The sequence below is a fragment of the Bos javanicus genome, chromosome 19, assembly GCF_032452875.1.
Source record: "Bos javanicus breed banteng chromosome 19, ARS-OSU_banteng_1.0, whole genome shotgun sequence".
In the NCBI taxonomy this organism is placed as follows: Eukaryota; Metazoa; Chordata; class Mammalia; order Artiodactyla; family Bovidae; genus Bos; species Bos javanicus.
In genome coordinates, this window is record NC_083886.1 from 45,976,679 (window position 1) to 45,991,162 (window position 14,484).

Here is a 14,484-nt window from a genome sequence, read left to right on the forward strand (position 1 = left end):
GAGACATCCTTCGGAGAAGGCGATGGCACCCCACTCCAGTACTCTTGCCTGGAAAATCCCATGGATGGAGGAGCCTGGTAGGCTGCAGTCCATGGGGTCGCTGAGGGTCGGACACAACTGAGCGACTTCACTTTCACTTTTTACTTTCACGCATTGGAGAAGGAAATGGCAACCCACTCTAGTGTTCTTGCCTGGAGAATCCCAGGGACGGGGGAGCCTGGTGGGCTGCCATCTATGTAGTCACACAGAGTCGGACACGACTGAAATGACTTAGCAGCAGCAGCAGCAGAGACATCCTTTAATCCAGTTATAGCTGAGCTGAGGCCAGAAACCTAAGCTATCGGTCCAGGCATTGACCAGGGCCCGAGCAAATCAGGGCAACTGCTAGAATATGAGCTCTCTGGAGGCAGGGAAGCTATATCACAGCTCCTAGAGCCCAGCCCAACACATAGTAGGTGCTTGGCAATTGTATACAGAGTGAATGCGTGAAGGAAGGCTTGCCACTGTGGGCTAATACAAAAAGACTACCAGAGGGAAGGGGGAAAAAAAAAATCCTCACGTTTCAAACGGGGAAATGATGGGGAAATGGGTCTGGTTTCCAGCCTCTGGCAGGGAGCAAGGGAGCCGGGTGCTGTGAGAACCACGTCACTTTTTATTCACATGGGGCTCAAGCAGGAAAGGATCAAAACCCAGTTTGAGAACTTGAGAGTCACCCTGGGGCTCTGTGGTTTGGGAACTGTAGGGTCAACTTGAAGGCTGCAGTGTGTCATTATTTCCATTACACATTTTCCAGGGTCTCCACTTGGCTGGTAGGTTCAGAGCCCATTCTTCTGTCCTGGGGGATGGGACCGGAGGCCTAGAGAGGTAGGATTTGGGAAAGCTCCCTGTTGGCAATAGGAAGCCCTGCCTGCCACAGACCAGCTGAATAAGAAGCTGTTGATTCCTTCTGCTATTGGGAGGGGGCATGTTACTATCACAACCCCCCAACTCCCACCCCCACCCCCACCCCCCACCCCCTCACCCCCCGCTATAATCCCCAGCAGTCTCAGTTAACCTGTAGTTGTTGTTCTGTTGCTAAATCCTGTCTGAGAGATACATTATACCACTCCTTCCTGCCACCGGGGTTTTGTTTAAAGCAGATTCTTTTTTGGTCAAAGAATTTTTTGAATGGGTAATACAAGCAGTATAAAAGAAACAGTAAGATGACTCCTTACCAGTGTTTTCCAGAGCCCAGCTAGCAGTTTTTTGAGTATTAATGCTGGATTTCAAGTTAAGGTCAATTTACTTGCAAATGAAGGATGCTTGGATGCGTGAAATATGCTCAGGAGTTGGGGGTAGGGAGAAGGATATGGGAGATGAAGAGATCTCCTCTGGTACCACCCAGACAGGGACTTTTGGACACGCCCAGAACCCAGTGTGCTGGGTCACGAGCTACCCTGCCTTGGTGAGAGTCCTTGAATGTCTGGAGGCCCTGGGTTCAGAGGTCTGTCCTGCCCAGCTGTTTACATTCATTTATGTGTATCCCCTTTCTCTCTCTCTCTTTTTTTTTTTTGCCACTTGGCACGTGGGATCTTAATTCCCAGACCTGGTATCCAACCTGCGTGCCTTGCATTGGAAGCAGAGTCTTAACCACTGGACTACCAGGAAAGCCCTCATTTACACATATTTCTAAGATGGCGTGAGTGCTCAGTGCTCATGTGCTCGGTTGTGTCCGACTCTTTGCAACCCCATGGACTGTAGCCCCTGAGGCTCCTCTGCTCATGGGAATTTCCAAACAAGAGTACTGGAGTGGATAGCCATTCCCTACGCCAGAGTATCTTTCAAACCCAGGGACTGAACCTGCGTTTCCTGTGTTTCCTGTATTAGTCCGCAGATTCTTTACCACTGTGCTGCCTGATTTTTGCCTAAGATGGTGTGAGAATGTGATGAAATGTACAGGAAACCATATTGTAGTATGTTAAATTTTCATTGTAAGGTAGTCTATAGAGATTATCATTGTTGCTTGGATAGCAGAGCCATTTACCTGTGGTATGATATGATTGTAACTTAACCTCTCTCAGCCTTGATTTCCTCATCTGTAAAGTGGGAATAACGATATCTACCAGTCGGGGCTGTTGTGAAGATTAAATATGTGAAGTACCTAAATCTTGTAGGCTCTCAAGACATTAGTCCCCTCTCACAGTGTGCTTTGGGGAATTTGGGTATTCAAAAGCACCCAACACAGAACTTTAGCAAAACATTTCAAGTCCTCTGGTGCGTCCATTTGTTAGTACTGGGGTCTGTGCTGGTGTCTTCCACAGCTCAAAATTCTTCCTTCATGAGACATGATTCTATCACTACACTCTCATTCAGTCTTCCCATCACCATTATCCACACCCTCTTATAATCTTTAAAAATATGTGAGCAGTCTCTCCAGAATGATTATTGTTGTTCAGTCACCGAGTCATGTCCAATTCTTCATGACCCCATGATTGCAGCATGCCAGGTTTCCCTGTCCTTCACTATCTCCCAGAGTTTGCTCAAACTCATGTCCATTGAGTCAGCGCTACCATCCAACCATCTAATCCTCTGTTGCCCCCTTCTCCTCCTTCCCTCAATCTTCCCCAGCATCAGGGTCTTTTCCAGTAAATCAGCTCTTCATATCAGGTAGCCAAAGTATTCGGGCAACAGCTTCAGCAGGAGTCCTTCCAATGAATATTCAGGGTTTACTTCCTTTAGGATAGACTGGTTTGATCTCCTTGCAGTCCAAGGGACTCTCAAGAGTCTTCTCTACAATTTGAAAGCATCCATTCTTCACCGCTTAGCTGTCCTTATGGGCCAACTCTCACATCCACATCCGTACATGACTACTGGAAAAACCGTAACTTTGACTATATGGACCTTTGTTAGCAAGGTGATGTCTCTGCTTTTTAATTTGCTGTTGAGCTTTGTCATAGCTTTTCTTCCAAGGAGATTATTCTTCCAGAATGATTAGTGGGTACCAAAGGCACTTTCCTGGCCCAAGCCTGTAGCTCTTGGGGCTGTCCTTGAACAAATGCTGCGAGGTCCTTGGAACCAGTGCCTGTTTTTAGAAAGAGAAGGGGATGTCTCCACCCTCCCTACCCCAGGTACCTTCTAGAGGCTGCCTCAGCCTAGCCATCTCATCTGGAAACTTCCACTGCCCTGGCCTGTTCCCGCTACCTTCTCTTTACTCCTCAAGCCCCCCAAAACTACTCTGTGGCCCAGTGTTTTCTCCCCTGTAATTACCCTAGCCCTTCAGCCTGGGTCTTTCTCATTCTTACCCCAACTCAGGGCATCTCTGCTCCTTGTCCAGATCATTCATCATCACCCCCTCACTCACAGCACTCCTTAGCTCAAGGCACGTCCCTCGCTGCCCCACTCTTGTCACTCAGCTCCCTCGGGCTATATATAGCACAGCTGTGTCTTTAGATTGTGTACAGCCTCAAGTCCAAGTCCCCCTCCCCCACCCGTTCCCTTCCCCCAACACAGTCAGGAGAACAAACCTGAAGCTTCCAGTTAGGGCAGGGAAGCCCCTCCAACAGGGAGGACGGGGTTTGCCAAGGGATGCGAGTGTGCTGAATTCAGGACCACCCAGAACATGGCAAGCTTCCCATCTGTTGTCAGTGACTTCCCGTTTCTCCCCCAGCCTGTTACCCATCCCCAGACCTTGCTCATTCTGGAAGAAAAGGAGTAGGCAGTGTGGACGGGAATTCTAACAATCATATTATTTAACCCTTGCGTGCGTGCATATTATTTAACCCTTGCGTGCGTGCTCATTCAGTGGTGTCTGACCTCTGTCCATGTGATAGGATCTTCTGGCCCCAGGGGTTGAACCCACTGGCAGGCACATTCTTTACCACTGAGCAACCTGTATTTAACCCTTACATTGACCCTATGGGTAGATGTTACCTCCATTTTACAGATGATGATATAGACTCAAAAGAGGTTGAGTGGTGTAAGACCAGGTATTTAGAGAGCAGTCGGTTAAGCAGGTAACCCCACATCTGACTCTGGCCTGCACTCTGGGTTCATTAAGTCTGTCTGCATCATTCAATTAGACCCCTCTAAATTAGAATCTATATTAGTGTGACCTGATCTGGAAGAAAGAGGTTTATTAAGCGAATTACTAATATAGAAAGTATTAAATCAAAGTAATTATTAAAGACTTGGCGTATTAACAAAAATGGTATCATAATTTTATCTTATCTGTTTACTAAAACAGGACTCTACAGAAATCTGTTCTTTGAAGTTTTGGTTACTGTGTGTTCTCAGAGGTTTTTGAAATAAAAAGCAATTTTATTTCTTCTATTTCAAAACTTTCCCTCCACCGTTTAGGTTTCTCTAGCTTTGATTTTAGAAATAGTTAGAAGTCTAGTGCTTTTTGCTGTCACTTACTGTGACCTTGAGCAAGATGTTTAACTCAAGCCTTAGTTTTTCATCTTTTTTGTTAATTAATTATTAATTTATATATTGACCTCGAGGCTTGTGAGATCTTAGTTGAGAGTCCTTTGGACAGCAAGGAGATCATCTCAATAGGGAGAAGCTGAAATTCACTCTCTTTAGCTTGGCCCCTGTTCTCTAAACTACTCAGGAGTTTTTGCCCTGATTCTTGCCCTGTCTCAGCCAGACATTTCCACTCTCCCACTTCTGGCCTAGACCATTGATCTCTGGAGAATTCAAGCCACCACTGGGACCAGGAGAGGCAGCACAGGAGTGTGTGTGAATGGCTGGGAGGAGAGTTCCCAGGGACGCTGGGGATATGCGGAGGCCCCGGGGGAGCAACTGTGACCCTGGGTCTCTCCCTGGAGCAGTGAGGCCTGGGGAGAGAAGAAAGAGACATCAGCTGCTGGACACATTTCCAGTGCTGAAAAGTCGCTTTAGGACAGAGTAATCCGGGGGAGAAACAAAGGCCTGGGATGGAGTAGGAGTCTCTACAGTGCACCCGGTCCTTCTCCATTTCTTAGCAAGAAGGTTCTTTGGAGCGAGCCAGACCCAGGTTCAAATTATGACATTCACTAGCTCTGTGTGTGCATGCTCAGTTGCTCAGTCATACCCGACTCTTTGTGATCCTATGAACTGTAGCACGCCAGGCTCCCCTGTCCATGGGATTATCCTGGCAAGAATACTGGAGTGGGTAGCCATTTCCTCCTCCGAGGGATCTTCCCGACCCAGGATAGAACCCTCGTCTCCTGTGGCTTCTGCATGGGCGGGGGGATTCTTCACACCTGAGGCACTTGGGAAGCCCTCACTGTGTACCCTTGGATAACTCATTTAATCTTTCAGAAGCTCAGTTCCTAGTCCAGGGACAAGCTGCTACTTATTGCGCAGAATGGTGGAAAGTTCTGAAATACGAATACTTGAAACAAAAGAGGTGCTAATGATGGCCATGGTCCTCTCCATAACCTAAGCATGAGCCTGCAGGCAGTAGAAAGGGTTCTGGAGATGTGAGGGAAGTCACAATTGTTTCAAATTCTTGGACAAATCTCCTTAGTCCAGAAAACATTCTTGGAGGGGTCAAGACCAACACCAGACAGGCTGTCTCCCACAATTATGGCATTTACATCCCACATTGTTCTTGAGTATTTTTTAAAAACATTTATTAATTTTTGGCTGTGCTGGGTCTTCACTGCTGCACGGGCTTTTCTCTGGTTGTGGCTCATGGGCTTCTCACTGCAGTGTCTTCTCTTGTTGCAGAGTACAGGCCCTAGAGTACTCGGACTTCAGTAGTTATGGGCTCAGCAGTTATGGTTCCCAGGTTCTAGAGCACAGGCTCAGTAGTTGTGGGATCTTACTTGACCAGGGATTGAACCCTTGTCTCCTGCATTAGTAGGTGGATTCTATACCACTGAGCCACCAGGGAAGCCCTAAAATAACTATTTAGCTCTGCCGGGTCTTAGTTGGGCCATGCAGGATCCTCAATCTTTGTTGTAGCATTCGGGATTTAGTTCCCTGACCAGTGGTTGAACCCTGGCCCCCTGCATCGGGAGTGTGGCGTTTTAGCCACCGGACCACTAGGGAAGTCCCCCTCTTAAGAGTATTTGAGGCCATATAATTTGGGGGAAAACTCAGGATCTCTGCCCATTTTTGCCTGTATATTCCTGTCTCAGTTCTCCAAATCAAGTCCACCTCTGATCCAGCCACGAACCTCCACAGGATTAAAAGACTGAATTGAGATAGGGGATCCCCTCCATCTGATCTTTTATTACTTTACAGTGCTTGGAGTTTCACAAGGTGGCGCTAGTGGTAAAGAATCAGTCTGCCAATGCAGGAAATCTAAGAGTTGAGGGTTCAATCCCTGGGGTTGGGAAGATCTCCTGGAGAAGGAAATGGCACCCCAGTCCAGTATTCATGCCTGGAAAATTCATGGACAGAGGACCCTGGGAGGCTACAGTCACAAAGAGTCAGACATAACCGAACATCTGAGCACACTGCTTGGAGCTCCAGCCTGGAACTCAGCAGATGGGGGGTTAAGACTGATGTCCTGACCTATCTCCTCCCATCTCCATTCCTGACTTCAAAGTCTCCTTAAAACCGGACACTGTGTCCCTGACCCCATAGTGGCAGCTCCATCATCAGCTCTTGGCCAGTTCAAAACAGCAGACGCTGAGCCTTAGCCAGACTGCTCGCACTCCACTTTCTAGCCATCTCCTAGGGTAAGCACCGGCATGCTGAGGACCTGTGGGGCCAGTAGTCCTTGCTTCTTCAGGAGGAGAGAGGCAACTAGGGATAAGAAGTTGCCTCAAGCAGGGACTTTTGTCTTGGGGTTAGACTTAGGAGGAGCCCAGCAGGCAGAATCCCCAGTCTGGGGCTCCATCTAGTTTGTGATAAGAGCATTTATAGGGGTTTACAAGTAGAGCAGTAAGGGTCCCCAGGACAGGGAGGCAGGGGGTTGGCACCTGAAAAGAACCCGGCAAGAGATGGACCTGCAAGAGACAGAGAATAGCTCAGGGACCTGAATTTGTTCCATTAATGTTCAAAATCTGCATGAAACTATACACAAGTCCACGTCTAATTATTTCAATCTCTGGCTCTGGTGGTTTGGTCACCTTTGCTGTAACACCAGGATGGCTCTGGCTGCCCAGGGCCAGGTCTTCCTCTGCACCTCCCTTGGGAACAACCATCACAGACTCAAGGCCCGTGGGGGGACCCAAGGATAAAGGCCTGTTCCTCCCACCCTCATCTGAGGATTTTTCCAGCTGCTTTTCTTGGCCCAAGGATCATATCCGTAGGGACGCAGATGGTAGAGGGGGAGGCAGAGAAAACAGTGAAACTGGAATGAGCTGAGGAAAGAGGCAGATGTTGCGAGGAAGAGATGGGAGAAATGGCACCAGTAGTCCAGCCATCTGAGACAGGACAGCCGGAGCAAGTAGTGGCTATGTCAGGCACGTTAAGAGGTCTCAACAGGCAACTTCCTCCTTCCCAGCCCAGACCAACGAGAACTGGAGTTCTTACTGTTGCGGGTGCCTCCTTCTAGGACTGGGCTGAAGCCTAGGAGCCCCAGCTGCTAACATCTGGGTGTAGAATCATGTCTGCTAACAGAGGCTGGTGGGCGCCACCCGAGGGCGAGGACAGTGTGTCTGAGAAGCTCCTGAGGAAGACGAGGGAGTCTCCACTGGTGCCTATAGGTGAGTGGGAAAGGGAGGAACGGGGGGCGAGGAGGGGGCCTCCTCTTGGAGCACACGTGTCTCCTGGTCCTTTCAAAGAATGAAGCCTTGAACGCGAGTGGTGCTGCCCACTGCCTAATCGACAGCTAGAAGGGAGTGAAGCAAGAGCAAGGTGACACATCTGACAATAGAAGAGGCAGTCTGGGGGGTGCAGGTGGCAGCCAACCAAGCGCACGGGATGCCGACAGGGTCAAGATGGGCAGGGGCAGTCTGGGGCCCCCTCGGGCTCCCTTGCCCCGAGGCCCTGGGAGGGGAAGAGAACAGCTATGGGGGCTGGCAGTGGTTGGAGAAGAGCTCAGGGAGGTGGGAGAGTCATGCTGATGGGCTACTTGTACAGGGAGGTGGGGGGGAGGGGCAGTTATTGGAAGGAGGCGGTCACTTTGAAAAAATCACTGAGAACAGTTCAGTGTTCTAATGACAGTCCCTACTCCACCAACCACTCCCCAGTCCCCTCAGGTGCCCCCCGCCCCAAAGCAGCAGCAGGAAGGCAGCTGGTCATCCAGACGCCCAGTCGGCCTAGTGAGTGTCTCTCTTCAGGAGAGCGGTGTGCTTGGTGACTGAGGCCCAAGCATCACATTCTCTGCCTCTGTAGGCTTGGGAGGCTGCCTGCTGGTGGCAGCATACCGGATCTACCGGCTGAAGGCTCGGGGTTCCACCAAGATGTCCATACACCTGATTCACACCCGAGTGGCAGCACAAGCCTGTGCTGTGGGCGCGATCATGTTGGGTGAGTGGCTGGTGGGGTCGGGAGAGAATGTGGGCAAAACTGACAAGGCAAAATCTGGCTGTAAGCCCTACGAGGCAAAATCTGGCTGTGAGCCCTGACAGTTACAGGACATGAGTTCAGCCCCTGTTCCCTAAACCAGGCTCCACAGCAAGGCCTTGGTGAAACCCTCATAAGGAGACATTTTCTGGGTTCCTGTTTATTCTCCCGTGTTCAGGGGAAGGTACACAGTCTGTTTCATGAGTCTGTCCTGAGGTGAGAGAACACACAGCCGTTTCTCTTCCTCTCTGGATCAGAAGGCAGACTGCTACGTACTTGCCGTGTGACAGTGGCCAAGTCCCTTTCTCTCAGACTCTGTTTCCCCGTGTGCAATATGGCAATAACCATCGGGGTCCGCCTCTCTCCCTCCCTGCTGTGAGGTTGCTCAGACAACATACGTGCAAGAGCTTTGTCAACTGTCACATGGCTTGTCTCCCCAGGCTGTGCAGCCAAGTGTTTGTAGCAGCTGTTGCGACCTGGGGCGGACAGAGGAGCAGGGAGGTGGACTCTGGAGGGAACGGCTAGTGTCCGCGCCCCCCAGACGCCCGGGAGAGCCAGGGGATGGGTGGAGGGGGCGATGTCATGGGGCGCTTTCCCTTCTTCCTCACACAGGCGCTGTGTACACGATGTACCGAGACTACATCAAGAAAACCGCGCAGGATACCAGGGAGAAGTAGGAGTCCTACAGGCCCAGGGCGGTTGGACCTTGTCAGTCAATCCTGGGTCTGCACCTAATAAAGGAGTTTGAGGCAACTCACCCGTCTCTTCTTCACACAGTGGACAGCAGAGCGAGGGAAGGCTCTGGTCCCCAACTCCAGGGCAAGGACAATCTTCGGGGGCAGAGGACACCTCTGACCCCAGAGACCCAACCACTCCCCAGCCCTCTCAGGTGCCACCCACAGGAATGGGAGCGGGGGCGGGAAAGAGGCCTCAGTGCTCATGGGAACATTGAGTGGAGAGGCAAGCGCTCCTCTCTGGGGACCAGGCAGGAAGAAGGCTGCAGCTGGGAGCAGAGACAGGGAGGCCTCGTGGGAGATGACAGAGACCCAGAACCCAAGTGCCAGGACGAGCCTGAAGGGAAGAGGGTGGAGCAGCGGGGATGAAAGGAACGGACCAAGGCAGAGGTCAGAATGTTCTGTTCACTTATAAAACATGTCTACAGTCAAACTTTTACTAAAAAAAAAAATTTCACGTAAATCCTGAAAGACAGGGCCCGTTGGGCTTCAACACTTCCAGCCCCTTCTCCTTCCTGGACCCTGAGCTCCTCTCTGTTCTCTGGGAATGGAGCCAGGCTGAGGCCATAGGAGGAACCAGGAGGCCGAATGCTCCTCCCTCTGGGCTGGAGGCTTGGGGGCTCCAGGATTGTTGAGGACGGCCACAGCAGCCCCAGACATGCTCTGACCACGTGGAGTCTGAGTCCCACCAGGGCCCAGCTTCAAGTCCAGGGTGTGGCCCAGAGCGGGGAGTGGGAGCTGCCATGACGCCTGGCGCTCACATGGGGTAGTTGAGCACCACATCCTGCTTGGCGAGCTCCAGCAACATAGGATCATCGAAGAACTTGCTGATGCTCACATCCTCACTCAGGCCCTGCAAAGACAGGGCAGATGCAAAAATGAGTCCTGAGTGACTGCGCTGTGCTTGAGTGGAGGGGCGGGTGGGGGGTGGGGCATGTGTCAGCTGAGCTATTTCGGGAGTCCTGCCATTAGGGTATCATCACAGAGGAGGAGACGGCTCTCCCTTCCCAGGCATGCGGGCCCAGGCCTGGGTGCCTGAAGCCTGGGAAGACCACGTCTCCCCACGCTGTGCAGTAAAATGCTGTCTTTGGGAGGAGGGTCCAAAAGCAAGAAACGAAGAGTGATCTAGCTCCTGGCAAGACCACCTGGGCGTGGAAGGACAGCCATGGGCCTGAGGACACATACCTTTCTACGACGGGTTTTGATCATGAATTCTCGGGCCAGGTGGGGAGCTGGCTGTGGCTCCAAGGGGCGGATGACAATGCTCTTGTCCAGAGGGTCACCGGGTACAATCTGAAAGGCAAAGTGGTTTCAGAGCTGCCAGGCTGAGAAGCAAGATGCTTCTCTAGGATGCTGGCGATCCCCCTGGAGGCCTGGAGGTGGGCAGGTCAGAGGGGACGGCCTTGCAGAGGTGGGAGACTGCAGTGGCCAGCCTGCACCATCTTCTTACCTGCCAGTGGTGGAAGACAGACAAGGAAAAGGCCTGGCCCTGCGTGTGAGTTCGCAGATCAGTCTCAAAGCCGAAAGAGTCGATGGCTGGGATGAAAGCTTTGATGGTGTACAGAGGAGAGCCTGGGATGGGTGCATCCTGAGTCACGTGTCCCCTGAGACGGAAAAATAAAGGCTGAATTCCTACCCCTGTGGAGGCCAAAAGCAGAGAAGCAATGTACCCCCCGACTGTTGACCATCAGAGAAAAGAGTAACTGCAAGTGCCCCACAGAGGGCGGGAGCGACTTGGGCTCTTCCCATAGCTCCCCGTGGACGTCAAAGGGGCGGCGGCCTGTGGGCAAGAGTGGAAGACCGACAGGGCAAGGCCCTGCAGACCCTCCCACCACTGACTGACTTCCCCCAGGAGCGCTCTGAGGAGGGGTCCGAGGAGACACCTCAAACTACGATGTATAGCAAGGCTGGGGATGCCACATTCCTTTCCTGCTTCCTTCTGTAAACCTAGGCCTCAGGAACGGTGGGTGTGGGGAGGCCAGTCCCTCTGAGTTCCTTCTCACTGGAACTCAGGCTCGCCGCCCCCTTCCTCAGGTGCCTGGTGGCTTACCTGCGCCTGGCCAGGACTGTGTAGACAGCAGAGACACAATCCGCGGGGGCCTGGACCTCGACGAAGTAGTAGGGCTCCATCAGACGAGGGGTGGCCTGCAGCAGAGCAGGAAGACAGGGCTCCTCAGCTTGGGCAGAGCTGAGGGACAGCAGTCTTGAGGGCCCCCATCAGAACAGCCCCGCTCACTCACCATGAGGAAGGCTGAGTAGACGACTCTCCGGGCTGTGGGGATGATCTGGCCCCCGCCCCGGTGCAGGGGCTCCTGGGCAACCACTGCATCCAGGATCTTAAACTTGACATTCCGAATCACTGAAAAGGAAAAGGGGGGGCGGCCCAGGGAGTGGGTCTGGTGCTGGTCAAGGGTGCAGGGGCCGAGCAGCAAGGAGCCTCTTGCGGCACCAAAGCTGTCTTGTAGCCACAAGGGATGTGGTACAGAATCAGCCTGCAGGTGTGTATTCTAACAGCGTATATGGAGGTCAGAGGGTAGGCGGACGTTTGCAGTGTTGGTCTCAGGACACACTCAGACCACATAAAGTGTCTCGAGAAGTTTGTGTTTCTTTTCCAGATATTTGATTATTTTTGGATGTAGAGTAAATTTTAGGAATTGCACATTTGTCCCCAGAGTTCAGTCCTGCTCCATAAACCACTTCAATCCCATCCGTCTTCAAACACATTCCAGGAATGAAGAGCAAATGTCCACCTAGACGTGACTTCCATTTCTAGGATGTACCAAGCTGTACCACCAGGATGGGGAAGGAGACGAGAGGAAGCTGGCCCAGGACACCGGACAGCCATGTGGGCCCCAAGTTGTGTCTCCTGCCACGTCCCAAAGATGAGCCCACCCGGACTATACACCCAGATGCAAGGACCCCAGAGTACCGGGCAGAGAAGGCAGAGACGCTGGTCAACTTACACTCATCACAGAGGGGCCCCTCCCTGGTTCCCCACTGGAAACCTTGAACAATGCTGTCCTTCACTGAGCCGAGAAGAGCCTTGTCCACCTGCACAGAAAGGAAGGGCCCCTTAGCAGTGACCCTCGCCACAGCCAGAGTTTAGAGTGGGGAGAAGGTCGGCACACTAGTAAAAGGATCCTCTTCTTCACCAGAAGACACACAGTACTTCCAGGAAGAGAAGAATGCTTTGGAGTTTCTGCCACTCAAGAGCTAATAAGCAAGGGCCACACGGTCCCCACCAGTCCTGCGGTACCTCCGAGGGCAGGGTATCGTCCACCAGGATGTTGGGGCCAGTGGCATCCGGGCCGAAAGCCCAGATGGAACGGGCAGCCAGCAGATCCCAGTCATACTTGGTCTGAAAGAACTCTCCCAGCTTCTTCCTGGAGAGGGAGGGAGGGGAATGATGATGTCAGACAGTCTGGGACGGCCAGTTCCCAGGCCACAGATCCTGCCTTTCTGGGCAACAGTGCCCTCAGCTACCCACACTCTGCCCGGGACAACTGCGAAAGGGGGAGGCAAAAGCACTTCCCAGAGAGGGGGTGTGCCGCGTCAGAGGCTCATCAGGTGCGCTGTCTGGCCCAGGAATCGGAACCACGCTCTCACCTGTTCCACGTGATCTGGACCACCTCGTTCTCTATGTCCTCTGCAAGGCCCTTCTCCAGAGGCTCGGCGATCATGGTGATCTTGTTCCTGGTCAGAAAGGAAACAGGTAATGAGGAGGGTCAGCAGGACTAGCAGGAGGGTGGTTCCCAAGAAGAGGATGACAGAAGGAGGAGCGAAGGCAGTGACATCAGGGAAAGCCACGGGGGCAGGGCAGAGCAGAAAGGGCTTGTCTTCTTTCATTTGAATCCATCACTTTTTAAAAAAAGTAAGGCTTGGGGAGAAATGTTCTTTTTTAAAGCTTTAAGCAGTATTAGTATATTAACCAGTCAAACAGCAGAGTTGCTGCTAGGGGAGATTTTAAGATAGTCACATTACACAGAGAGGAGAAGTGGCCATTAAGACACTCACCCTGGGAGTAACTAAGGCAAAGAATTCCACAGCATTGTGAACAAAGGCAAAAGGGATGTGAGGGCTGGGATAAAACTTAGGTACTAGAAGCACCCTCATCTCGAGACTCAGGGTCTCTATTTTCACAGTGCTTGTGGCTAGGGTGGGCTTGGGGGGAGTCCCAGGATCACTAGGACCCCTGGCGTTCTTCTACTTTTATTTTTGGCCGTGCTGCGTGGCATCTAGGATCTTAGTTCCCCGCCCAGGGATTGAACCTGCACACCCTGCCATGGAAGTATGGAGTCCTAACCACGAGACCGCCAGGGAAGTGGCCCCTGCAACTTACTTCTTATTGGGAGTTTCGGCGAAACACTTGAGGGATGACGTTTCCACCACCGTCTCACAGAATGTGACAACAGGGTCAGCCACCTGAGACACAGCATACACTGTCAGGCGAGGTGTCACTTTCTCGGAAGGACAACCTCCTGCCACAGGGGACCGCGAGGTTCCCCTGATACTATCTCTGTGAGAACCCGTCCTGATCAGAATTAGTGACAAGCACTGCAGCAGGCTCGGGCTAAAAGTCTGTACCTTTGAGGAGAAGCCTGGAAAACTGAGCGTAGTGCACAATTTATGTTCCTGAGCCAAGAGCAAGTGGAGGATCAAACAAGGGCCTTAGTTAAGAGTCCCTCAAAGTATCTTTCAACACCCGTATAGCTGTCCCACCACCATTCACTGACACCTGTGGGTCTGTCAGCACTGGCTCGAGAGACTGGTGAGCGCCCATTCCATCTTTAGCGACCCCTGGCCGCATGGCTCCTCCTGGAAGCTCCCACATGGCCCCCTATCGGGACACCCGGTGTCTTTCAGAGCGCCAGTCTTGGCTAAGACGGGGCACTTGAGGGCACTCACTCCCAACCCCCACAGCCTTGGAGACAACGTGTCCACTGGGAGACCAAAGCTGTGCGACAGGCAGTTTAATTTAGAGGCTGTATTAAGGTTTCACAGGGAATCCAGAAGAGCCAGTCCCTGCTCCCTCCTTGAAACCATACATGCTGAGCCCTGATCAGCACAGATGGGTTAGTCATGCAACTATTTTCTTCACAAAAGACCAAGAATAGCTCAGGCTTGGGAGCCTTGGTTTTGAATGCAGACATTGAGAATAACATCCCCCAAAGAGGGCAAACCAGATCTCAAATCCTTCCCATGCCAGGAGCAACAGTTCTTGCTTTTTCCAAGCAGACCACCTCCTGTACTGCACCCCTCTCCCCTTGGACCTTCCCAGGGAATCAAGGGTTTGGTTGCTTGAACAATCAGCCTGAAGCTGTGA

At 52.0% G+C, this 14,484-nt stretch overlaps 2 protein-coding genes across 6 annotated transcripts in view; one reads left to right on the top strand and one right to left on the bottom strand.

The window, feature by feature from the left end:
• Positions 1-846: 846 nt before the first annotated feature.
• On the top strand, positions 847-9,180 carry HIGD1B (HIG1 hypoxia inducible domain family member 1B). 4 transcript variants are annotated; one of them, XM_061392129.1, is made up of 4 exons: positions 847-864; positions 7,475-7,625; positions 8,257-8,391; positions 9,040-9,180. In XM_061392129.1, the coding sequence occupies exons 2-4, from the start codon at positions 7,526-7,528 to the stop codon at positions 9,102-9,104; spliced, it is 300 nt and encodes a 99-aa protein (XP_061248113.1). In that variant the 5' UTR covers positions 847-864; positions 7,475-7,525; the 3' UTR covers positions 9,105-9,180. The 4 variants fall into 4 exon arrangements, with proteins under 4 accessions (XP_061248113.1, XP_061248112.1, XP_061248111.1 ...); XM_061392128.1 differs by lacking the exon at positions 847-864 and adding an exon at positions 6,546-6,653 and having other exon boundaries at positions 7,424-7,625; XM_061392127.1 differs by lacking the exon at positions 847-864 and adding an exon at positions 6,546-6,653.
• A 368-nt stretch (positions 9,181-9,548) lies between these two features.
• The window catches only part of EFTUD2 (elongation factor Tu GTP binding domain containing 2), a 36,592-nt gene continuing 31,656 nt past the window's right edge, over positions 9,549-14,484 (bottom strand). For both annotated transcript variants that reach the window (XM_061392115.1, XM_061392117.1), the window contains exons 20-28: positions 13,501-13,583; positions 12,768-12,854; positions 12,418-12,544; positions 12,125-12,212; positions 11,402-11,520; positions 11,212-11,306; positions 10,612-10,765; positions 10,347-10,454; positions 9,549-10,014 (exon numbers count right to left, since the gene is read on the bottom strand). In XM_061392115.1, the coding sequence (XP_061248099.1) occupies positions 9,919-10,014; positions 10,347-10,454; positions 10,612-10,765; positions 11,212-11,306; positions 11,402-11,520; positions 12,125-12,212; positions 12,418-12,544; positions 12,768-12,854; positions 13,501-13,583 (957 nt within the window). In that variant the 3' untranslated portion in view covers positions 9,549-9,918. The remainder of the gene's footprint in view (positions 10,015-10,346; positions 10,455-10,611; positions 10,766-11,211; positions 11,307-11,401; positions 11,521-12,124; positions 12,213-12,417; positions 12,545-12,767; positions 12,855-13,500; positions 13,584-14,484) is intronic.